General features: G+C 37.9%; 2 protein-coding genes across 2 annotated transcripts; both read right to left on the bottom strand.

Annotated features, from left to right (window-relative positions):
- Positions 1-19,953: 19,953 nt before the first annotated feature.
- Positions 19,954-20,640, bottom strand: LOC140163585 (uncharacterized). The gene has a single exon (XM_072186900.1). It carries the CDS (start codon positions 20,638-20,640, stop codon positions 19,954-19,956), a length of 687 nt encoding a protein of 228 aa, XP_072043001.1.
- A 29-nt stretch (positions 20,641-20,669) lies between these two features.
- LOC140163584 (uncharacterized) lies at positions 20,670-21,737 on the bottom strand. Its single transcript, XM_072186899.1, has one exon. It carries the CDS (start codon positions 21,735-21,737, stop codon positions 20,670-20,672), a length of 1,068 nt encoding a protein of 355 aa, XP_072043000.1.
- Between the last annotated feature and the right edge of the window lie 3,122 nt (positions 21,738-24,859).

Below are 24,859 nucleotides of genomic sequence, written 5' to 3'. Positions count from 1 at the left end.
AGGCACTGAAACTCTCCATCACACCCTCCATGATCGAGTAAAAAGTTCAGGCGCAGGAGCAATTGACCATCCTTATTGGGATGACCTACACGAGTTTCTAGGGGGAGGGGGTAGCAAATGTAAACCCTCCAGAGGGCTCAGTGGGGTGGGGGGCAGTATGGCCCTGGAAGTAGATGGAGATGACATTTATTAAGCCATAAGCATGATAACAGAAAGCCATGTAATTGGATTTTATAAGATGATTAGGGGGTCCCAAATATACGGAAAGAAAAATAGGGGTGTCATAAAATATTTTTGATTACCAAAATGTAGGGAGTCACAGCACAACATGACTACAGATAGTGTGTTTATTTTATTCCAAAAGACTGATGCCTGTTGGGGGGTGCAAACGGTGTGGGGGGTAATAAAATCTTTGCTGACGAAATAGGGAGGTCGCAATTTTATTGAAGCCGACTTTTTGTAAATTTGGGACCCCCAAGAAAAAAAATACCATGATGATGGATTGTTATTTTTTATTTTGGTCATTTTTCAAAGATGTCCACCATGTAGGGCCTACATGTATAAAATGCGATATAGAGCTAAGTCTACTGTAAAATGGGACTACTTTGTCAAAGTAAAATAATAATAATAATAATAACTCTAACAATAATAATAATAATAATAATAATAATAATAATAATAATAATAATAATAATAATAATAATAATGTATAAAATGCGATATAGAGCTAAGTCTACTGTAAAATGGGACTACTTTGTCAAAGTAAAATAATAATAATAATAATAACTCTAACAATAATAATAATAATAATAATAATAATAATAATAATAATAATAATAATAATAATAATAATAGAACCAACATAAATACAAAATTGGTCTGAATTTTAGAACTTTTGAATTTGCATTTTTCTTACATGACATACCTACCGCATTGTCTGTAATTTTTTCTAAAGAGGGGCGTTTATTGAAAGTGAATTTTCAGTAAAAATTTTTTAATCGGGTTAAATTTTCTGATGATGCTCATGTAAAAAGGAGGGATTTATGACCTTATCGGACATAACACGTCGGACATACGCTGGCGAAGTTACGCAATTTATCGGATTAATCACATTTGCTTTTGGACAAAACGGGTTAAATCCGATGCTGGATAAGTGGGGTAGGCCTGTTTGTGTTTCAATTTTTGATGATAGTACTTGTAAAAGATTTTCAAACTACTTTTATTCCTAACATCTATTGATATCTTCATGAAAATTGCAAATCAGCAACTATAATGCGTTGAATTCGCCAGCGTGTCTAAAGTATAAAAGAAAATACCCAAAATTTCTTTAAATTAATTAAAACATATAACAAAATCCTTTTTAAGACCTGCCTGTGAAGCAGTTTCCGGCAAAAGTTTATCACGCCTATATAGTCCCAACTTTGCATAAAATCGTGTTTTACAGATCTTGTGAATGTGATCTCTATAAATTTGAAAATAAAATGCGAAAATTTGAGTAATGTTTGCGATTATGTGCGCATGAACATACGAGTTCAAAACGTGGTTAGCAGTCAGATGTAGGGTCTAAATACGGGAAAATCTGTCGCTAATTTTCTCAAAAAGTAGGCCTATACCTAAAAATGTGGTGTCATTTTCAGATATGCGGAATTTTGCTCTGATTATGATGATATCAACAATATATTATAAAGTTGGAGGTAACTCGACTTATGTCCTAAAACGCGACCCCTATTTAGCACGTAGATTTAGCATAGATTATCGTAGAGGGCAGTACACAGCCCACTGTTTTCCGACCATGACTGATCCTTTGTACACTTTTTGTTATAAGATATGATAACATAATAGTGTCAAAATGGTACATAAAATGGCTTCATTTGGCGGCGGCATTTAATTTGAGGAGGGCACATCCCCTCACCACCTGCGTATGGATAAAGAAGTGCCCGTTCGATAAAGTCGGACTTCTGCTTTGGACACTGGTGACCCAGGGGCTATTTTAACGTGCCTCCTGGCACGTTCGTGCAGTGAGAATAATAATCCGTGCAGTGAGAATTAAAAATCCGTGCTTAAAATATTTCTATACTATTCAAGTTTTAAGCACAGTAATGACCTAGTCCTGCCAGCAAGACTTCAGTCTTTATCATAAACAAAATAATGACATCTACGGACCTGAAGTCTTGCAGCGGTACATAGGGATGCACTGTACGTTTAAGAAGTCCCAACTTCAAGCATCAAGAAATATATCTTGTATTTGTCAGTTTTACCTCAGAGATGCTGTAGACCCTCTCTACACAGTGTAGAAACATCACAAGTAGAATGCTGCTCAATATGATAAATTCAAATCATGAAAATTAAGACATTTACTCGATATCAGTAAACCAGCTACAGTGTACTTTCATCCCACAGGGGATTTGCGGGGACTTTTTGTCAGTGATAGTACACATGTTCCTACACCTATTCCTGAAATAAACCCAGCTTGTTACAAAAAATGTCCACCTATTTGGCTATATGAGCTAATACTATTGGCCTAATGCAGCTAATACAAAACTTACAATTCAATTAAATGGATTGCAATTTTAAATGAAAATATATCTTTCTAAATAAAACCAAAGATTTTATTTTCTTATCAACATTTTACAGAGATTGTAATTTCATGAAATTGTAGGCAATGTGTGCATTTTATGCAACTTTGCACAGTTTTCATTCGTTTTACATTATGATTAACATACTTTAATCGTTAATCAGTGATTTTATCATCCGGAGGATCGTAAAAATCCTCAAAATTCATATTTTGGCACCTGTTATAGTGTCACAGATGTTTTCATATAGGCTGCTAGTGGTGAACCAAAAAACCGGGTATTTTAAATCAAAATAATTTTACATGAATCTGTAATATTTCACCACTGGGTCACCCACTTTTGCATAGTATTTTTCATGGAACCTGAGAGCACACCAGACGTATTGAATTGAATACCGTAAACGTTCGCCTAATGGCGCTATGGAGTTCATGGAAATGAGAGAGCGCCATCCCTGTAAAAGCCGACTATTATCACTGATCATTAAGGGTACGTGTAGTTAAAGGGTGAAACCTATCGACACATACAATTATGAACAAGATCGAACAAACTTGTTCATGATAATGCGGTAATCATTCACCTGATACGTTGTGGCACAGTGAGCAGAACATTAGACTATAGTGCGAAGATAAAGAGAACATGTGGAGAAGATTGATGGTTCGAATCTCATGCAGTAATTTCTGACAGATTATAATGTCTGTCAATGTTTTTTTCTGATTTGAGGAAATATTATTCTCTATTTTCTTGATTTTATCTTTAACATTGTTTATATAATTTTATTATTTTATCTTGTATGTGTCTTTTTCTTTGTTTTACCTTTCATTTTAGAGTAACTCAATCCATTCAATCAAATGTTGTAATGAACCTATTTGATTGTACATGCAGAGAGTTGATATTCTTGAGAGGGCACTCTATTCACGTGGTTTCTTTTCCAACGCTAAAAGATCACGAATTTTGGTGGTTTGCAAATGAAAAGTGTCCGCCCTATCGATTGATTACGTAACTGTTATGAATAATTTATTAGGTTTTTCAATGCAATCGCCTCGACCCATTAATACATATTATCTGTATTATCAAAGTACTTGGAATAGCAATCCGGTGAGTTCACTGAACTACGCCCTAATACTGATGGAGTTTTAATGGCGTTTAATGGCGCTAATCCTCTCCATACACAGATGAACAAATACAATAGATGAAGGTCAACACGTATGACCTCATATGTGACATGTTATATGTGATGTACAAAAACTTGAATATCATAAAGATCAGTATTCGTTTGTGCATATGAACTGCACATTTACGTTGCTAAATATTACTCATTATATATAATGACAAATATTGGTATTATGACAATACGGTATCGGTATATACATTGTATATGAAAGATAATAGATCCTACTATCATGGCATCAGGTCAATGTTCATCATATCCCGTATGTTTCTTAAAATTCATTCATATTTGAGACAAATTGCTGTGCCAATTTTATTGGTGCACAAGTAGATCCGTGTTTTTTTTAATTTTCATTTCCTTTTAATGAAAGAATTAAGGTTTTCCACTGCACGGGGGCCACAAGGGTGATAGTAATTTTAATGCTATATTTTCAAAACGAATACGTGCTCCCGGTTGGCTCTATAGCGATTTCACAGAAAAGGTATTTCTAGTGCAATGCAGGGTCGGACTCTAGCTGAAAGCGTAGCCTAAGTCATTCCGGACTCCAAAAAGGGCTCTCCATACACAAATGAACAAACACAAAGGAGGGTAGTCTCCTCCGTGACCAGCTTGATTTCGATGGAGCGGAACCAAATTGGCTGCGGAGGAGACGGGTCATTTTTCCATGCAAATTTTCCAGTGTCAGCCGCCTGGTACATGTATAGGCATTTGTTATGTGTGAGAGACGAACTGTCGCGTTCGACAAGTCTTTCAATTTGCGCGAGTGTCCTTGCCTATGCATCAGTGGTCATAAGAGGTATATCATTTTATTCGAAAGGGGGGGGTCCCAAATATACAGGGGTCATAAAGTCTTGGAAAGAATAATAGGAGGGGTCATAAAAGTTTTATGATGACCAAAATGTAGAGAGTCACACGCTGACCACAGAAAGTGTGTTATTTTATTCAAAAGACTGATTTCAGTACAATTTTGGGGTTTGGGATAATAACATTTTTGTTGCCGAAATGGGGGATGCGCAATTTTATTGACGAAGACTTTTTGTAAATTTGGGACAAAAAAAAAAAAAAAAAAATGATAGCCCTCTAAGAGGATTCAAAAGATAACCTCTGCCCCAATAATCCCTAGGTATATTTGTTTAACTGTTCCACGGAGGATGTATCATAATAGGCCCAGTCTTCAAATGATATAAATAAAATTTGAATGAGTGAACGAACAAAATCATACAACGACCAACTGAATAGAGGCTGTGCATATGACGTATCATCCCGTAAATATGGCGGACTACTCAAATGCATTCAACAAAAGCATGATTGCGACAGTTCGTCTCACACACATAACAAAATGCACTACTATCAAATAGGTTGATGACAACATTTGATTGAATGGACTGCACTGTGCCATGATTACGGGAAGAAACCGGTTCAAATCCTTTGTTTGGAGCCAATCGATAAACGCATGGCCTCTAGCTATCACTGAATACGGGCTAGGATTCCACAACACAATGAGAACATGTTATAAGGCGCTTTGGAAGGCACACAATACCCCAATGGCTTTCCATATTATGTGCACTCAACAACTATTCAGTATCGAAGCCCGGTATCGAAGTTACGTAATGTTACTATGTCAACGGGATCACGCGCTTAAGTAATGAACCACGATCGAAACAATCAGTACACAAAAAAGGCATACCAAAATAGCGTGATCGTAATGATCGCCATACAAACAGTGCTTGGTTCCGATACCATATCACCGAGTTACGTAACTACTTCGTGGTCAGATAGTTATATCAGGGGGCTGACACTCACCTCATTTGCATGGCAAAATTACCCGTCTCCTCTGCAGCCAATTTGTTTTCGCTCCATCGAAATCAAGCTGGTCACGGAGGAGACTACCTTCCTTTGTGTTTGTTCATTTGTGTATGGAGAGCCCTTCTTGGAGTCCGTTTGGACTTAGGCTACGCTCTCAGCTAGAGTCCGACGCTGTATTGTACTAGAAACACCTTCTCTTTGAATTCGCTAAAGCAAGGAAAATAAAAACTGGTTTCATTACTATCTGTTTTTGAGCTTTTTTGCATGTCTGCGACCATGGTGTTACCACAACTGTCTTTGCGTCATTAACATGTGCTGGAGTCTAGCACAGGTCAACCAAAGTCCCGGATTTTGCCGTCAACATGACATCGATCTGATCACATGCGGACACATGATGCGATCGGTGAGAAACGGCCACTGATGAGAATTTAATTATCTCATTCTTCTTTTGGATGACAAAATAATAATGTTTATTTTGAGCTCAGCGGGGATTACCAATTTTCACCAGTTTTAATAAGACAATAATGATTGACACACACACCAGGAAGTTTCTCATCCAAAAGAATGAGAACATTTAAATTCTCACCATTTTGGCCGTTTCTCATCAAAATGTCCGTTTTCTCATCCAAAACTTCCTTTAGTGTATTAAGTTAGCTTAGGCCTATTGATCCTAAATTTGCTGGTAGGGTAAAACTCGTTTTAGGGGTGTTTAAAAAGTCATGCGTTTAGGCCTACACTATCATACTTGAGTGCCCCCCCACCCCGGTGAAATTTGGGACTCATTTGGTCACCGTCCTAAGCGTCCTTGCCCACACGAGTCGCCCAGGAGTAGGCCCTACCCGGCATTATTAATTATTAGTGGTTAGCCCCTAAATACAGTCGCGTATCGTGTTGTCAATTATCGTTACTTGTGTCCATGGATATGACCCTATGTACTATAAGTAGTCTTCATAGAATTCACACAGTCTATGCCATGTCATTTACGGATACAAAGAGGATAATAATGTTGAGGGCGCCCACAAAATCTTACACCGTCTTACACAATGTTCCAAGGCAAAGTTCAGTTTAATACTTACTCATCGTACAAATACAGACGTTTTATTATGTTATGATGTTGTCTGGATGGGTGGACAGTTGTCACACTGTGGAAAAACAACAACCGGGAATCCGCATTCATTTACAAATAGCATTAAATTAGTATCACATAGTGGCCTCCGTGCAGTGGAAAACCTTAATTCTGTCATCAAAAAGAAATGAAAATGACCAAAAAAACCGGATCTACCTGTACGCCTATAAAATGGGCACAGAAATTTGTCTCAAATATGAATGAATTTTAAGAAACATACGGGATATGATGAACCAATGACCTGACGCCATGATAGCAGGATCTATTAGTTGTTTTATATACAATGCATATACCGTGTTGTCATAATACCAATATTTGGCATAATATATAACGACTAATATTTAGTATTGTAAATATGCAGTTCATATGCACAAACGAACACTGATCTTTATGATATTCAGGTTGTTGTACATCTCATATAACATGTCATAATAGGAGGTCATATGTGTTGACCTTCTCCTATTGTATTTGTTCATCTGTGTATGGAGAGGATTAGCGCCATTAAACGCCATTAAAACTCCATCAGTATTAGGGCGTAGTTCAGTGAACTCACCAGATTGCTATTCCAAGTACTTTGATAAATACAGATAATATGTATTGATGGGTCGAGGCGATTGCATTGAAAACCTAATACATTATTCATAACAGTTACGTAATCAATCGATAGTGCGGACACTTTTCATTTGCAAACCACCAAAATTCGTGATCTTTTAGCGTTGGAAAAGAAACCACGTGAATAGAGTGCCCTCTCAAGAATATCAACTCTCTGGTTATATGATCAATGGTCTGATCTGCTTGGGTTCGATCCTTTTAAGAAAAGAAAAAATAGCTGATCATTTATAATGCATAAATGAATAAAGTAATGTAGTTACACAATTTGAAACATTGAGGCCGTTAATAGGTAGCAGGTGGAGCAAATTTTGTCAGCTGTTTTTGTTGCCGTTTATTCGCAGTGCCTATTTATCTAAAAAAAATAAGAAAATTAAAATTAATTAAAATTTTTTTCACAATATTCGTTCGTAAAATGGGGACAAAATCCAAAAACATTTCTTGACCCTTCACATAAAAGTGGGGGCAGAAATCAAGATTCGAACAAGTAGCATTCACCATTCAAGGCGCACCCTCTACCGACTGAGCTAACGCGTCAGACAATAGAAGGGTGTACTTTTGAACTGAAGAATATTAAAAAAATATGAAGAAATTACAGTGTTATAAAAAGATTTACCAAAATGAGTTAGGTATAACGTATGAATCGATTTACAAATTAAGTCCAATGGCACTTTGAGAAAGAATACCTGAAGAAACCCCAAAACATTTGCAACTAACCTAGTGACCTAAAGTATTTGGTCATGTCACGATTTTTTTTCTGAGACATTATGTCCAGGCTGCTCAATTTAACACACGTGTCCTTAATGCTGTTGAGATTTTACAAGGATGGCGCTCTCACAATTCTAAGAATCCAAAAGCGCCATTAGGCGAACGTTTACGGTATATGAATACAAAACCCACCCAAGTCCATACGTTGGCCAAATTGAATTAAGCATGGGAAATTGTTGCTATACATAGGCCTGTCATATGTATGAAAGATCAACTCAAATTCATCATCTGTGTCTATTGAGCATGTGAGAAATAGCATGTATGAAAGAACCACCCAATTCCGTGATTTGAGTCTTGTAACACATTGATTGAAATCCAGTATGTATAAAATTCCACTTGTAACACATTCATTGCTGGAGAGTGACTTTTGAAAAAAAAGGGTTTAATAAAGTGTGATGTGCCCTGAATAATTTAATTTGATTATTTATCTTTGTTTACAAAGTTACATGAGTGATGACATTTTGGGGGAATTCCCCTCTCAAATTGAGCAAAACAAGTTGAATCATATCTAATTTGGAATATTTGGAAATCCCCCTGAGGATGAAAAGTAAAGATGATGTCAGGGGATTCCCCTCAGGAAGTGATGTAATGAGAAAGGCTATAATTAAGGCTTGGGAATTTCCACATTTGGCTATTAATATTTGGGATTTCCCCTTGCTTGATATATAAGAAAATGTAAACACAATTATTGACACAGTTGATAGTGTAGATCTGGGCTAGCTAGCTAATATGATAAACAGTCCAATTCCTTCAAAGAAAGGAAATTGCAAACCAGAAATATTTTATGTGGTCAAAGTACTACTATTTGCCAGTGTTGTCGGAGAAGATCTAGAATGCGTCAAAGAACGTACTTCTTCCAAGAAAGGAAATATATTCTTCTGTCGACTTGCTGAAGTCTGGTATTCTGATTCAACGCAACTGTCAAAATAAGTGGGGACAACTGCATCGCAGTCCTGCTTCCTGAAGATATTGTGTGAAAGGTGGAAATAGCACCAAGTGTGGAGAAAGCAGCGCAAGGAGTTAAATTTGGAGAACTGCGCAAGGAGTTTAGCATAGGAGGACGGCGCAAGGAGTTTAGCATAGGAGGACGGCGCAAGGAGTTTAGTATAGGAGAATTGCGCAAGGAGTTGTAAACGTGTTTGGAGAACACCATTTTCGTGTAAGGATTTTATACGCAAGGAGTTATCAATGCAAGTGTATAAAGGACTTCGCTGATTTTCGCAGGACAAGTGAATAAGGATATATTACATCAGTCGTCCAGAACATTGCAAGAACTTTATGATCGCCAAGAAGAAGAATGCTGGCTAAGTACAAAATAGATAAATAGTGATTATATTTGATTATTGTGTATGTGCATTTGTTGTCATATATTGTACCAATAATAACGTGCTTTCAATTAAAGACTTAGATTTTGTTAGCATAATCAAACAGTGTATTTGTGTTGTGCATTCGTGTGAGTTCGGGTAAAAGGTGATTTTGGCCTTGAGTCAAATACGACTCGTAACAAAATTGGGGGCTCGTCGTCCAGGAAATACACTGTAAAAAAAGTTAACATTAATATACTGAGTCTTGAAAGTGAAAGTACAGTATGGCAGAGTTCAAAGCAGAAGAGTTTCTTGAAACTATAGATTGGGAGAAGTTTGATAAGTTGAAGAAACCTGAGTTATTAGCATTTGCAAAATACTATGAATTGGATGTAAAGCAAGCCAACAGAAAACAAATAATCAAAAATGCCTTAATTGATGTTTTGGTTGATGAAGAGTATTTTGAAGAATCCATTTTGGAGAAGAGAAAAGAGGTCAAAACTGAAATCGGGGATGCAGTTAAGTTGAAAGAACTAGAAGTTCAGGTGGAAATGGAAAAAATGAAAATGCAATTGCAGTTGGACATGCAAAAGCTAGATATGCAAAATAAAGAAAAACAAGAAAGATTAGATATGGAAAATAAAGAAAGACAAGAAAGATTAGACATGAAAAACAAGAAATTAGAAATGGAGGAAAAAGCACGCCAAGAAAAGATGGCGCTGGAGCACCACAAATTAGAAACAGAAGAAAAGGAAAAGGTAGCAAAATTGGAACTTGAAAAACAAAAGTTGGAAATGGAAGAAAATTTGAAACAAAAAGAAATTGAAGAAAAGTACAAGTTTGAACAAGAGAAGTTGGCAAAGCTAGGTGACAAATACTCATCAAGTTTCTCCTCAAAGTCAGGGTTTGATGTTACAAAGTATGTAAAGCTGGTGCCTAAATTCAAAGAAAAAGATGTTGACGAGTATTTCCAACATTTTGAGAAGGTAGCTACAAATTTGAAATGGCCTCCAGAGCATTGGACCCTACTGTTACAAAGTAGTTTTGTGGGGAAGGCCAGGAAACTTACTCAGCTCTACCAATAGAGAAGTGTAATAATTATGAAGAAGTCAAACAAGCAGTCCATAAGGCCTATGAACTGGTGCCTGAAGCATACAGACAAAAGTTCAGAGATTCAAGAAAGCAAGCAGATCAAACCCATGTAGAATTTGCTAGAGTAAAAGAACACATGTTTGACAGGTGGCTTGGTTCAAAAGAAGTCAAAGATGATTTCGGCCAACTTAAGCAATTGGTTCTTATAGAAAAGTTCAAGAAATGTGTCCACGCTGACATTAAAACCCACTTGGATGAAAGCGCTAGCAAAATTAAAACGCCAAGTGACGCGGCGACAATGGCGGACGACTATGGCTTAACTCACAAATTGAATGCGAGTAGTCATAACAGAAGTTATTCAAACAGGTTCAGCCATAACCAACCTAGAGCAAATCAGGGTGGTACACAAGAAGGGAGATCTCAGTCTAATCACAGATCCTGGTCTAATTCACAGCATAGTGCTGGTGGTAGAGGGACCCCATGGAATTCAGGTACCAGACCAACAGGTGGGACTGAATTTAAATCCCAATTATTTTGCAATTTCTGTAAGAAACCAGGACATACAGTGACCATGTGTCGGAGCTTAAAAGCCAAACAAGACGCACAAAAACAGCAGCAAACTGCTAGTAATACTGTAGGATGTGCAGTGTCACTTGAGTCAAAGAAACAAGTCAGTCAAATCAAGAAACAAGAATTCCCACAAAAGGGAGGTGACACAGACAAGGTGTGTGAGGAATTTGAACCATTTGTGTTAGAGGGAGTAGTATCACTAGGTGATAATGGTAGTCCAAAGCCCATTAAGATAGTGCGAGATACGTGTTGTGCACGGTCTATGATTCTGGAAGGAACTTTGCCCTTTAATGAGGATAGTTCAGCTGGTAATGCTTTGATCCAGGGTATTGGGATGGAAATACTTAATGTACCTCTCCATAAAGTTAACTTGACATCTGACTTAGTTTCTGGTCCTGTGACCATAGGAGTTAGACATGAATTGCCAGTCAAGGGAGTGTCCATGTTGCTAGGAAATGATCTGGCAGGGGGGAAGGTTTTTCCTGACCCAATAGTTACGGATAAGCCCTGTTTACAGGATGACAATAGTGAGGAAAAGGAGATATTTCCTGCATGTGCAGTGACACGGGCAATGAGTAAGAAGGCCTCATTAGAAACAATTGAGGACAACCAAATTGATGACTTAGGCTACAATTTGGAAGACACATTTGTGTCAAAGTTGAATGAGAAAGAAGATAAACTTCCTTCTCCTGGGGATAAAAGTACCCCTCAAAATGACACAGCCTCTGAGCATCAACAAATTGGGGAAACCATAAAAGACCCATTAAGTCATGACAAGCTGATTCTGGAGCAACAAAATGACCCAGAACTCAAAGAGATCAATCAAAGGGCATTGACCCTAGAAGAAGCAGAACAAAATTCTGTCTGTTTTTACAAACAAGATGATGTGCTAATGAGAAAATGGCGCCCACCTGATGTACCTGCCGATGAAGAGTGGAAGGTAGTGCATCAAATTGTGGTACCAAAAGTATACCACACTGAAGTTATTAACATAGCACATGATAGTCCCATGGCAGGGCATTTGGGTGTTAAGAAAACTCATGAAAGAATTCTGAGACATTTCTGGTGGCCCACCCTTACGAAAATGCAAGCAATGAAAAATGTGTGCGGAAGCATGCAGCACGCGTGCGGCAGTGTGCAGCACACGTGCAGATGTGTGCAGCATGCAAGCAAGGCCTGCTGGTAGCGTGTTCATGTGTGCGAACCAGCTGAGTGCATGCAGGCACCGCACACAAATATCCACCGCGCACACAATTTGCTTGCAGAACCTGCGTGCAGACTACCAATCTGTACGCAAATTACGTGCAGACTACACTTGTGTGCGGACTGTAGGACTGCATGCAAATTGCACGCATCTTGCATGCAGCACGCATATTGCTGCATGCATGCAGGATTTCCAGATCACAAAGTTAGAATGCTGCACGCATACAGGGTTTCCAGAAGCAGTAAAGGTAAAATGCTGCATGCATGCAGGATTTTCAATGACTAATTCACCTTTACACAACTGACATCAAGTCACAATTTGGCAATGATCTAGAAGTGAAAATATTTAAATGTTTACAATGAATAAATAAGTTAGCCTTCGGACCAAAATTTTCTAAGTATTTAACCTTCAGACCAAGATTTTTGGCAGACCAAGAGGGGAGGGGGGGGCAAGCAATTTTGGCAGGCCAACAGGGAGGGGGCAAGCATTTTTGGCAGGTCTAGAGGGAGGGCAAGCAAATTCTTGTTTCGATAGTTGGCATTTCAACTTTGGGCCAATGTTGGAATGCCATTCCTGTTTTGATAGTTGGCATTGAAACACTGGCCCAATGTTGGAATGCCATTCCTGTTTCGATAGTTGGCATTGCAACATTAGGCCGATGTTGGAATGTCATTCCTGTTTCGAAAGTTGATATTGCAACATTGGGCCAATGTTGGAATTCCATTCCTGTTTCAATAGTAGGCATTGCATCATTGGCCCAATGTTGGAATGACATTTCTTTTTCGATAGTTGGCATTGCAACATTGGGCCGATGTTGGTATGCCATTCATGAATCAACAGTTAATTGGCACTGCAAAAAATCAAAACAAAATTCAACATTTTTATAGTGAATGTTATCAATATTCACAGTAAATTTGATCAATATTCATAAAATGATGCACTTTGGCCGGTTTAGTCATCAAAATATTGCTTATATTAACTTAAAACACTTAATCAAATGTGTATACCCCAATAGCTCAAATGGTAAAGCATCAGACTCCCATGCAGAAGGTCCCAGGTTCAAAATCAGGTAGGTTAAGTTAGATAAGTGACTTGTATAAAATTAAGCTAGGCAATTTTGGTTCATTGTGAAATGGATAGCCAGGTTATGTAAGACTAACTGTAAGGACAGTATACACTGTTAACCATTATTTTGATTTTTTTTCCATGATTTTGTCTCGCATATATATGGCCAGTACGTGCTGCACGCATGCAGTGCACGCTAATGGATTTGCATGCTGCATGCAAACTGCACACGCTCAGTGACCTGCACGCATGCAGCAAGCATCTGCACGCTTTCCTGCATGCGTGCCTCGTTCCAAATATACGCATCCGCACGCTACCAACTGCACGCGTGCTGCATGCGGTGCGGCACGCGTGCTGCTTGCATGCTGCATGCGTTCAAAAACTGCGTGCCATTTTCGTAAGGGCACTCTCAGAAAAGGTGTTTCTGAATATTGCAAAACATGTCACATATGCCAAGTAGTAGGGAAGCCAAATCAGAAAATACCTCCTGCTCCATTGAAGCCAATTCCAGCTTTTGATGAACCATTTAGTAGGGTTATTATTGATTGTGTAGTCCCCCTACCAAAGACTAAGTCAGGTAATCAGTACCTTCTGACAATTATGTGCGCGTCAACACGCTTTCCTGAAGCCATACCCTTGAGAAATATTAAAGCAGTGACTATAGTGAAAGCTTTAACCAAGTTCTTCACATTTGTGGGGCTCCCCAAGTCCATACAGTCAGATCAAGGATCAAACTTTACTTCTGGAGTATTTCAACAGGTCATGTATCAATTAGGTATAGAGCAGTATACCTCAAGTGCATACCATCCAGAATCACAAGGTGCACTAGAAAGGTTCCACCAAACATTGAAAAACATGATCAGGACCTATTGTTTGGAATTTCAGAGGGACTGGGATGAGGGAGTGCACTTGTTGTTGTTTGCTGCTAGGGAAGCTGTTCAGGAAACTTTAGGATTTAGTCCTTTTGAGTTAGTGTTTGGACACACAGTGCGCGGGCCCTTAAAGTTGTTGAAAGAAAAGTGGCTCAATGAGAAATCAGATATCAATTTATTGGATTATGTCTCCAATTTTAAGCATAGGCTTAACAGAGCAACTGATATCGCCAAAGAAAACTTGAAACAGGGTCAGGCCAAAATGAAACAATGGTATGATAAACATGCCAAAGAGAGAGTGTTCAAACCAGGTGACAAAGTTCTAGTACTGTTTCCAATTCCAGGACACCCATTACAAGCCAGATACCATGGCCCATGTGAGGTAGAGTCAAAAGTGGGTGAAGTAGATTATATTATCAAGACTCCTGGTAGACGCAAGAGCAGGCAGTTATGCCACATAAATATGCTCAAAGAGTATGTTGAAAGAAGTGACAGGCATTCCAAAACCTGTGTGTACAGTAAAACATACTGATAATGTAGACAAACATGCCGATGCAGACAAAATCGCCAATGTAGACAAGAGTAAAGATGACAATTCTGATGTCACATTTGACCAGGATAAAGAGCTGGAGCACAAAGAGTATAATGTAAAATTGAACAATTCTGATGTGCTCACTAATTTGGACTCAAAGTTAGGTCATCTTTCTCAAGATCAACAAAGTCAAATTGCAAATTTGATTCACAAATTTGACAATATATTTCCTGATACGCCAAGTAGAACAAATGCTGCATTTCATGATGTAGATGTTGGTGATACAAAACCAATCAAGCAGCATCCTTACAGAGTCAATCCATTGAAAATGGAACATCTCAAAAATGAGATCAATTATATGCTAGACAATGATATCATAGAACCAAGTAGTAGTGAGTGGAGTTCACCATGCATTCTTGTTCCCAAGCCTGATGGTTCATACAGATTGGTCGCAGACACGAGAGCTGCAAATGTACATTCAAAGACAGACTCGTACCCAATTCCAAGAATTGATGATTGCATAGACAAAATTGGGAATGCAAAATTTGTTAGCAAATTTGATCTATTGAAAGGGTACTGGCAGGTTCCGCTCACAGACCGTGCCAAAGAGATTTCTGCATTTTGTACACCATTTGGTCTTTACCAATACAAAGTTATGCCATTCGGGTTGAAAAACGCGCCAGCGACATTTCAGAGAATGGTGAACCAAATTGTGGCAGACATAGAGGGATGTGAAGCGTATGTAGATGATTTGATTGTTTACAGTCAAACTTGGGAACAACACATGGAACAACTCCAACAATTGTTTAAGAAGCTGTCTGAAGTACAATTGACAGTCAATCTGGTAAAAAGTGAGTTTTGCCATGCCACAGTCACATACTTAGGATATGTTGTAGGTCAAGGTCAGGTGAAACCTATCAAAGCCAAAGTTGAAGCAATTGAGCAATACCCCACACCTGTAAACAAGAAGGCACTCATGAGATTTCTAGGAATGGTTGGCTATTATAGAAAGTTCTGTCCAAACTTTTCAGAGATAGCAAGTCCTTTGACTGATTTGTTGAAGAAAGATGCAAAATTCATTTGGTCAGAACAGTGTGAAAGTGCTTTTCACAAAGTTAAAACTATACTCATGAGTTCACCAGTACTTACTGCCCCTGATTTTCAGAAGCAGTTCAAGTTGACTGTTGATGCCAGTGACATAGGCTGTGGAGGTGTTGTGATGCAAGAGGGTGAAGATCAAATAGATCACCCCATTTGTTACTTTTCAAGGAAATTCAACAAGCACCAGAGAAATTACTCCACAATTGAGAAGGAGTGTCTAGCATTGCTATTAGCATTGCTACATTTTGATGTGTATTTGGGTACCACAGTATACCCTGTGCTTGTTTTCACAGATCACAATCCCCTCACCTTCATCAACAGGATGAAGAACAAAAACCAAAGACTGGTGAGGTGGAGTTTGACCTTGCAAGAGTACAATCTGGACATCAAACATATTAAGGGAAAAGACAATGTAATGGCTGATGCCTTGTCTAGAATTGCATAAAAACTGATGAACAAAAATTCCTTTAAAAAGGAACTTGTGTGACAAGTAGTCACTGTGTATGTTGAGTTAAGCACTCAAAGTTAATATTATTTTGAAGTTGATGTAAAAGAAGAAAACATTTAAGAAAGTTTTCATTACATTCGAACTTTCTTCTTTTAAGGGGGAGGGTGTGATGTGCCCTGAATAATTTAATTTGATTATTTATCTTTGTTTACAAAGTTACATGAGTGATGACATTTTGGGGAATTCCCTCTCAAATTGAGCAAAACAAGTTGAATCATATCTAATTTGGAATATTTGGAAATCCCCTGAGGATGAAAAGTAAAGATGATGTCAGGGGATTCCCTCAGGAAGTGATGTAATGAGAAAGGCTATAATTAAGGCTTGGGAATTTCCACATTTGGCTATTAATATTTGGGATTTCCCTTGCTTGATATATAAGAAAATGTAAACACAATTATTGACACAGTTGATAGTGTTGATCTGGGCTAGCTAGCTAATATGCTTACAGTCCAATTCCTTCAAAGAAAGGAAATTGCAAACCAGAAATATTTTATGTGGTCAAAGTACTACTATTTGCCAGTGTTGTCGGAGAAGATCTAGAATGCGTCAAAGAACGTACTTCTTCCAAGAAAGGAAATATATTCTTCTGTCGACTTGCTGAAGTCTGGTATTCTGATTCAACGCAACTGTCAAAATAAGTGGGGACAACTGCATCGCAGTCCTGCTTCCTGAAGATATTGTGTGAAAGGTGGAAATAGCACCAAGTGTGGAGAAAGCAGCGCAAGGAGTTAAATTTGGAGAACTGCGCAAGGAGTTTAGCATAGGAGGACGGCGCAAGGAGTTTAGCATAGGAGGACGGCGCAAGGAGTTTAGTATAGGAGAATTGCGCAAGGAGTTGTAAACGTGTTTGGAGAACACCATTTTCGTGTAAGGATTTTATACGCAAGGAGTTATCAATGCAAGTGTATAAAGGACTTCGCTGATTTTCGCAGGACAAGTGAATAAGGATATATTACATCAGTCGTCCAGAACATTGCAAGAACTTTATGATCGCCAAGAAGAAGAATGCTGGCTAAGTACAAAATAGATAAATAGTGATTATATTTGATTATTGTGTATGTGCATTTGTTGTCATATATTGTACCAATAATAACGTGCTTTCAATTAAAGACTTAGATTTTGTTAGCATAATCAAACAGTGTATTTGTGTTGTGCATTCGTGTGAGTTCGGGTAAAAGGTGATTTTGGCCTTGAGTCAAGTACGACTCGTAACAAAAGGAACATGTGTGGTTTATATTACATGCCAGAATGCTTATCAACATTATACATACCTGTGTGCTTTATTTTGTATTATCTTACTAGTGGTAATATCATTCCAACGTTGTTGTCTTTGTATATGATTCAAAAAACCACCCAAGTCCAAAATTTAAAATGAACCCTACAAAGTCCCTGAAATGATAATCGTCATACTTTATACAATTTAATCCACTCACATTTGCACGTAAAACTTACCATAATGACCAGGAAAATGTAACTTAAAGGCCGCTATAAATATCAGGAAAACACATTAAGTTGGAAGCTGTACAAAGTTTGGTGGTATAGAGGTGAACATTTACTTGATTATATTTTAAGCCTACTTAATTGGGTTGTCCTTGAAAGTTTGCCTGGTCAACTGGATCCCCCTTGAAGGAATTAAAAAGAAACACAGGTTTTTCTCTCAAAACCACTTCCCATGGACTTGGGTGGGTTTTGTGTTCATGTATTCAATTGCATTTCCAATACGATGAATGTCCTTCTGATATCATATAATTTTGATTTTTTGAAATTTCCGATATAATACATATTTTATGACAAATGATTACAAATTCGTATTGTTGAAATTTAAGAGTCCTTGTAGTAAATTGTATAAATCATATGAAAATTTTGACCTTTCGTATTGAAGATATTGATTTTTCCCCAAAACACCAAAAAAATCGAGGTCTTTTTAGGAAAAAAATGTATATCTTCAAGATTAACATTTCTAATTGATGGTAGACTTTTCATCCCACCTACATACACTATAAGTACATATCATTATATTTATTAAGTTTACTTTTAGGACTGTTAAATGTCAAAAATTTCAAAAATATCAATTGTTGATAATTTGCCCTAAAATTTTTCTTGCATTGCGAATTTCAGACAATCAAAATTATTTGGTATCAGAAGGACATTCATCATATTCAAAATTCAATTCGATATTTCTGATGTCCTCTCAGGTACCACAAAAAAAAACCGCGAAAACGTCGCTATCCGAGCCCTTAAGTAGAGACATTGGCTACATGTATTTCAATGGGGCTTCACTTTGCCACGGATTTTTCACGGAATTTTATTTTTATTTTTATTTTATTTTTGTTTTTGTTCTGTTTTTTGTTTGTTTTTGGTGTTTTTTTTTGGGGGGGTTCAAATTTTCCAAATTTTTCATTTCAGAAATACATAATTATAATTTGTGGTCGTACACTACGAACGAGCCGTAAAGTCGGCAAATTGTATTCTGAGTTACAGTGTAAAATGTGCGTGAAGGTCGTATTCATAGGTACCTCAATTTGGTGCGACATGTATCTCATTTGATAGCGCCAGTCAAACACCGTTTAAACCAACCAATAATCCTATTGCTGAAGAGGATACACAAGCTTCTACCTATTTCTATAGGATCCTTAAATAGCTCTAGACTTTGGCCAAATCCTGTTCAACTGGTGGGTTACACAGCATTTTGTCTAGGTATGTTTAACCTACAAATAACAATGAGAGGACATTCGTGAACCTCGTTGACTTGGGGATGATTTGAAATAACCGCCAATTATGACTGTTTGATTTTCTTGTATACAAATCCACAAATCCAAAATTTGGGTTGATGTTACGTACCTCAATGACAGTTTCGTGCTAAGACTTAGCACTTTCTCAAATTGACTGACCAATTCCTGCACCTTGACGGCTGCTTCCGGTTGGAGCTGACGTTGGTGGCGCTGTTAGGAGTTGGTCGTAGATGTGCGGTAGAAAGTAATTCCCCTCGTCTCTGTTGAGTGTTTTGGCCCCCCTCTTTCTTATCCAGATGGCTTCCTTTATGTGTCTTCTCTTTCTGTTCTGTTCTCTGTCTCTGATTTGTGATTCTTCCCATCCAATTACGTGATTGTCTTCTGCGACATGATCTGTTATAGCGGACTTGTTGTCCACCCCTGTAATGGATGTTTGTCTTTGAGATCTAGTATATGCTTTCTTAGAAGCTTTTTCCGCTTCGGTTTTATGTTCTTTGAGTCTAGTTCCAAACAGTCTGGCGGTTTCTCCAATGTATGTTTTGTCGCAATTGAGGCATGGGATCTCGTATACGCAGTCAGACGTTTGTGTGATGTCCCGCTTGTCTTTTGGGTGCACTAAAATATTTCTCAGCGTTTGGTGAGGTTTGAAGGCGGTGTTAATGCCGTGCTTCTTAGAGACCCGTCTCACGCGCTGGGAGAGCCCTTCTTTAAAAGGGAGGACTACCATTCCTCTGGATTTAGACTCTGATTGATCCTTGCTATGCGATTTATTTTTGCTTTGCGTTTGTTTAAAAGCCCATTCAGGGTAGCCGCACAACTTGAGAGCTTCTTTGATTTTGGCTTCTTCCGTTTCTTATCTTCATCTTCTGTTACTACTTTGTCTTTCCTGTCCATGAGAGTGCGTATGACGCTAAGTTTGTGCTCTAGGGGGTGATGCGAATTGAATGCAAATACTGATCGGTATGTGTCTTTTTGCGATATATGAGCAGTTTGATGGAGCCGTCCTGCTTTTTGACAATAAGGGTGTCGAGGAACGGGATTTTATGGTCCACTTCCGTTTCATACGTGAATTTTATGTTGCCAGTCTTATCAATCTGATTGATATGTGATGTTAACCGTTCGACTGAATCTTTATTCACAACCTCGAGCACATCGTCCACATATCTTTTCCATAACCGGGGTTTGATATCTAATGGAGCAGTAACTATGGCTTCTTGCTCCAGCCATTCCATATAAAGATTGGCTACTATGGGGCTGACCGGGGACCCCATCGCGGTACCAAATTTTTGCTGGTAAATTTGCCCGCGAAAAGAAAAATAGGTTGTGGTTAAGGTGAATTCTAACGCTTCCATGATGTCTTCCGGTGTTAAATTTGTACGCTCCCCTAGAGTGTCATCATCCATCACACGCTGTTTAATGATTTCTAGTGACTTGTCTATGGGCGTGTTGGTGAACAAAGAGACCACATCGTGGGAAATAAACTCTTCACCTTGTTCAATCATGATCTCCGCTAAGTCCTCCGCTAAGTCTTTAGAATTTTTGACATGATGTTGAGTCTGACCTACTAAGGGGCCTAAAATTCTAGCAAGTTCCTTTGATGTTTCATACATTATTGATCCGCAATAATCCACGATAGGTCTTAGTGGAGTGCCGTCATTATGAATGTTGGGAGTGCAATACATGCGGGGAGTGTTTTCCGCTGTCGGACAAAGTTTCCAATACTCCTTTCCGTGATTTTCTTGTCCTTTTTCCAACTAGACAAGAGGCTAACAAGTTTTCTTTTGTAGCGTGCGGTAGGGTCATTTTTCAGTTTTTCATAGGTCTTATCATCATCGAGCATGTTCTTGACTTTTTCCTCATATTCGCCTTTATCCAAAACAACTGTTGCCTTCCCTTTATCGGCTGGCAAGATCATGATTGTCTCATCTTTCTTTAAGTCTTTGAGAGCCTGTTCCTCATCTTTTGTAAGATTAGGTTTTGAATTATTGGTAGACTTAAGCACTCCCACTACCTCCGCTCGCAATTGGGCCGACTCGCACGCACTCAAGCCCACACAAGCTTCCTCGGTAGCCACGATGTAATCATTGACTAGCGCATTGTTATTATCCGGCGCGACTGCATAATTCAGCCCCTTCGCGAGCAACTGGGTTTGGGGAGTGGTAAGATCATGCTTTGACTTATGTATGACCCATTTTTTGAGCTGTGTACCGCTCAAGTCGATTCCGTTACTATTGTTGTTACTCACATGTTTATCCAAATGGGAATTCTTGCGATGTTTTCCAGGCTTTTCTTGTAGCCATTCCAACTTCCTGGTTTGCCGGCATTTTGTTTTAGTGAACTCACTCTCGCGAGATTTCGCGATATGTTCCTCGACATTGCGTCTCACGTTGTCGGGGAAACCTGATTGTATTTCTAGATTGCACGACGAAATATTTGATTCTAAAGTGTGAATTTTGTTATTAATCACTCTCAATCGCTCACGGAGAAGCTCCTTCTGGGGTTTGTTCACAATATCCCGAGCCTTGTTGGTATTAATCGGGCATTTTAGCCGTAAACTGGGGGGAGTTAAATCCAAATCGCGACATCGTAATGTAAAAATGCGATGGTTCCGATATCGGGCCAATTTCCTCTCACAGTTTTCGTAGTTTCTTACTTTCAAAACCGCTGGTTGTCCGTAATCTTTCCGAAGATCCGCAAATAAGTTCATCAGGATTGTCAATAAAACAGATAATTAGAGTTTCTTGTATACAAATCCAAAATTTGGGTTGATGTTACGTACCTCAATGACAGTTTCGTGCTAAGACTTAGCACTGACCAATTCCTGCACCTTGACGGCTGCTTCCGAAGCAGCCGTCATGGAAGGTCATTGAGGTACGTAACATCAACCCAAATTTTGGATTTGTATACAAGAAACTCTAATTATCTGTTTTATTGACAATCCTGATGAACTTATTTGCGGATGACAGTTTGATATTTATTACCAGCAATGTGGAAAAGAAGACACATGTAGCACCGAAAACAGGTACATTTTGTTGAAGAAACAGAGTTCAACAAACCATAATCACGCTTCTGGATATCGTTTGAAGTCAAAAATTATACCATTTTGAAGCTTGTGATATATATTTTCTAAACACGAAATAAAACAAAATTGACCGGGCGGGGCCGACATTACGGCTGATTCGTTGTGAACGGTCACATTTGTTAAAACTTTCACTGAGATCACTGAATTGGAATTTAACTATGCGGTGTGTACTTTTTATCAAGCTGTGGCTAATAAAAATAATGACATGTAAAATTGATTTACATTTTAAAGAAAATCCACCCTTGTAAATAAATAATTGTAGGCACCTGTGTGCATTTGGTGTAGATTTGCAGAGTTTTTATCCGTTTTTGCATTCTGATCAACATTTTTTAATCGTTAACTTCGCATTAGCGAACCAGGTGTGTACTTTCATCGAGTTCTAGTTATAAGTTTCGAAAAAAAAAAATGACAACAAGAATCGGGTGATAAGTATGCACTTTCAAAGAGTATACGTTTTATGTAGCTATTTAGTTCTGGCAGAAAAAAGTCACATCACAAAATAGTGAGAATGTTGGTCAAACGACGAACAGTTGGTTAACATGTTTATCATTTGAAATAATCTTAATCGTGTAACCAATCGTGGAAAATATTTTTAGAAACAACAACAAGTTGTCCTTACGACGATATTACGTAATTGGTAAAATTGTAAATTTAATTTCAAAGCTTTAATTTTAGAATATAAATTGTGGTGTACCCCAAGGGTAAATTCTTGTTATTGTATATGAACTATAATAAATGCATGAAGGATGTTCCAATTTATTCTCTTTGCTGATTACATAACAATATTATACTCAAATAAGAATATCATTAGAAAAGTATTTTCAAAATAAGAACCAGATACATACACAATGGGGATCAATTGTTGATACCTAAGAAAACGGAATATAAACATTAACAATATAAAAGTACAGTATGGCAGGCAAGGATTTAGACAAAGTGATAAATACGGTATGCGCCTCCCCACCATGCAGTTGGTTGCTGGATTGTTAAACGACCTCGAGGCGACGGCCATCCCCACAACATGTCATGAGGTGGAATACACCCCTCGAGCCCCCCTCCCCCTCCTCCCTCCTGCACATGCACAACCTGCTTGGGCATCGAGGCAAAAGTAGGGTAGGGCGAATCTGAACTTTTTTTGCAAAATTGATTTAAAACGAGTTGTTTTTATGGCCAAATTTAGCGTAGAACACAAATCCGTCAAATGTTTTGACCTCCGATGACGTCTGACCCCCCTACTATTCAAAAATTCAAAATGGCTGCCAAAATGACATCTTTTTGCTTGTTTGTGGCATATTTTATTCTAAGAAACCAGAATCAAACTTGTCAGCAGATATTGATGCTTTGTTGAAAAATATCCTAGTGTAAATACAAAATGTAGGTTGCTCTCAGTTACTAGAAATTACAAATGCAATGACATGCCATGTAAACACATGTAAACTAATCCTGCTTATATTTCTACTCCTTAAGAGCAGATTTCACCATTTTTTTCAACAAAATTGGATGATATTCAGTGCTAACAACTCATAATTTGTATATACTGCTAATTATGTTTAAAGTTTTCGCCTACATCAAAATATAGATGTATCTGTAAATTATACAATATTACAAGCAAAATGATGTCATTTTGGCGGCCATTTTGAATTTCTGGCAACTGATATCTCGTACAGAGTACTCCAAATCTTCTTATAAGTGTCAAAGTTGTGCTCCCAAATCCAAAAACATATAAAACAAGAAATGTCTTTAAAAAGACAACACCATGGATGAAATTCATGTTTCATAATTTTACATTGACAAGTACTTGGAATGCTAGTAATTTTGTGTGTGTAGCACATGCACAACTACCCGGGTTGGAAATGTTGTTACCACAAATAATAATAATAATAATAATAATAATAGTAGCTAATAGTAATGATAACAACAAGAATTTATATAGCGCATAAAGCATGGCATCAATGCGCTTTACACATTAAAATCTAAATGACATCTTATAACTTACAAATTACATATAAGCACATTCATACATTAAAAACCATACAGCAAGCCTGCAAAAGCAAAATATCAAATAAACACAAGCTAAAAAGACCCTATTAGCTAAAAAAACCTTATTAAAAATGACATTAACAACATCTTATAACTTACAACATTAAAAACCATACAGCAAGCCTGCAGAAGCAAAATATCAAATAAACACAAACTAAAAAGACCGAATACCACCAATGACATACTATAAGCTAAATTGAAAAATGTGTGTTATACTTAATTTATGTACAAACAAAGGGATCAATGGAAATCACATCCACCGAGTTTCGCATCAATCCAACAATCTATATTCAGACGACTTTGTGATTACGTTTTATGACATGACTTTGAACATTCTGACAATTTTCATTTGATGCTCGTAAAAGAGTAAAGAAAACAGACCTTATAATGGACCCGCAAAGACAAAGAAAAGATACCGTAGTGGGTCCGTAAAATAGCAACAAAAAGATACCATGGGCCTGTAAAAGGAAGAAAAGGGACCATAGTGAGCATGTAAAAAAGCTTAATAAACAAAGAAAAGATACCTTAATGGACCCGAAAAAAGACCTCGGAGGGTCCGTAAAAAGAGACCTCGGAGGGCCCGTAAAAAGCAAAGAATAGATAACTTAGCCCTAATAGACAAGAAGAAAAGAGACCGTATAGTTAAGTAAAGAAATGATACCTCCATTACAAATCTTTTCCTTACATTTTACGGACCCCTGGGGTCC

Source organism: Amphiura filiformis, chromosome 11, assembly GCF_039555335.1.
Source record: "Amphiura filiformis chromosome 11, Afil_fr2py, whole genome shotgun sequence".
Lineage (NCBI taxonomy): Eukaryota > Metazoa > Echinodermata > Ophiuroidea > Amphilepidida > Amphiuridae > Amphiura > Amphiura filiformis.
Note: the sequence above shows the minus strand (reverse complement) of the source record. Positions and strands in the feature narration are given on the sequence as shown.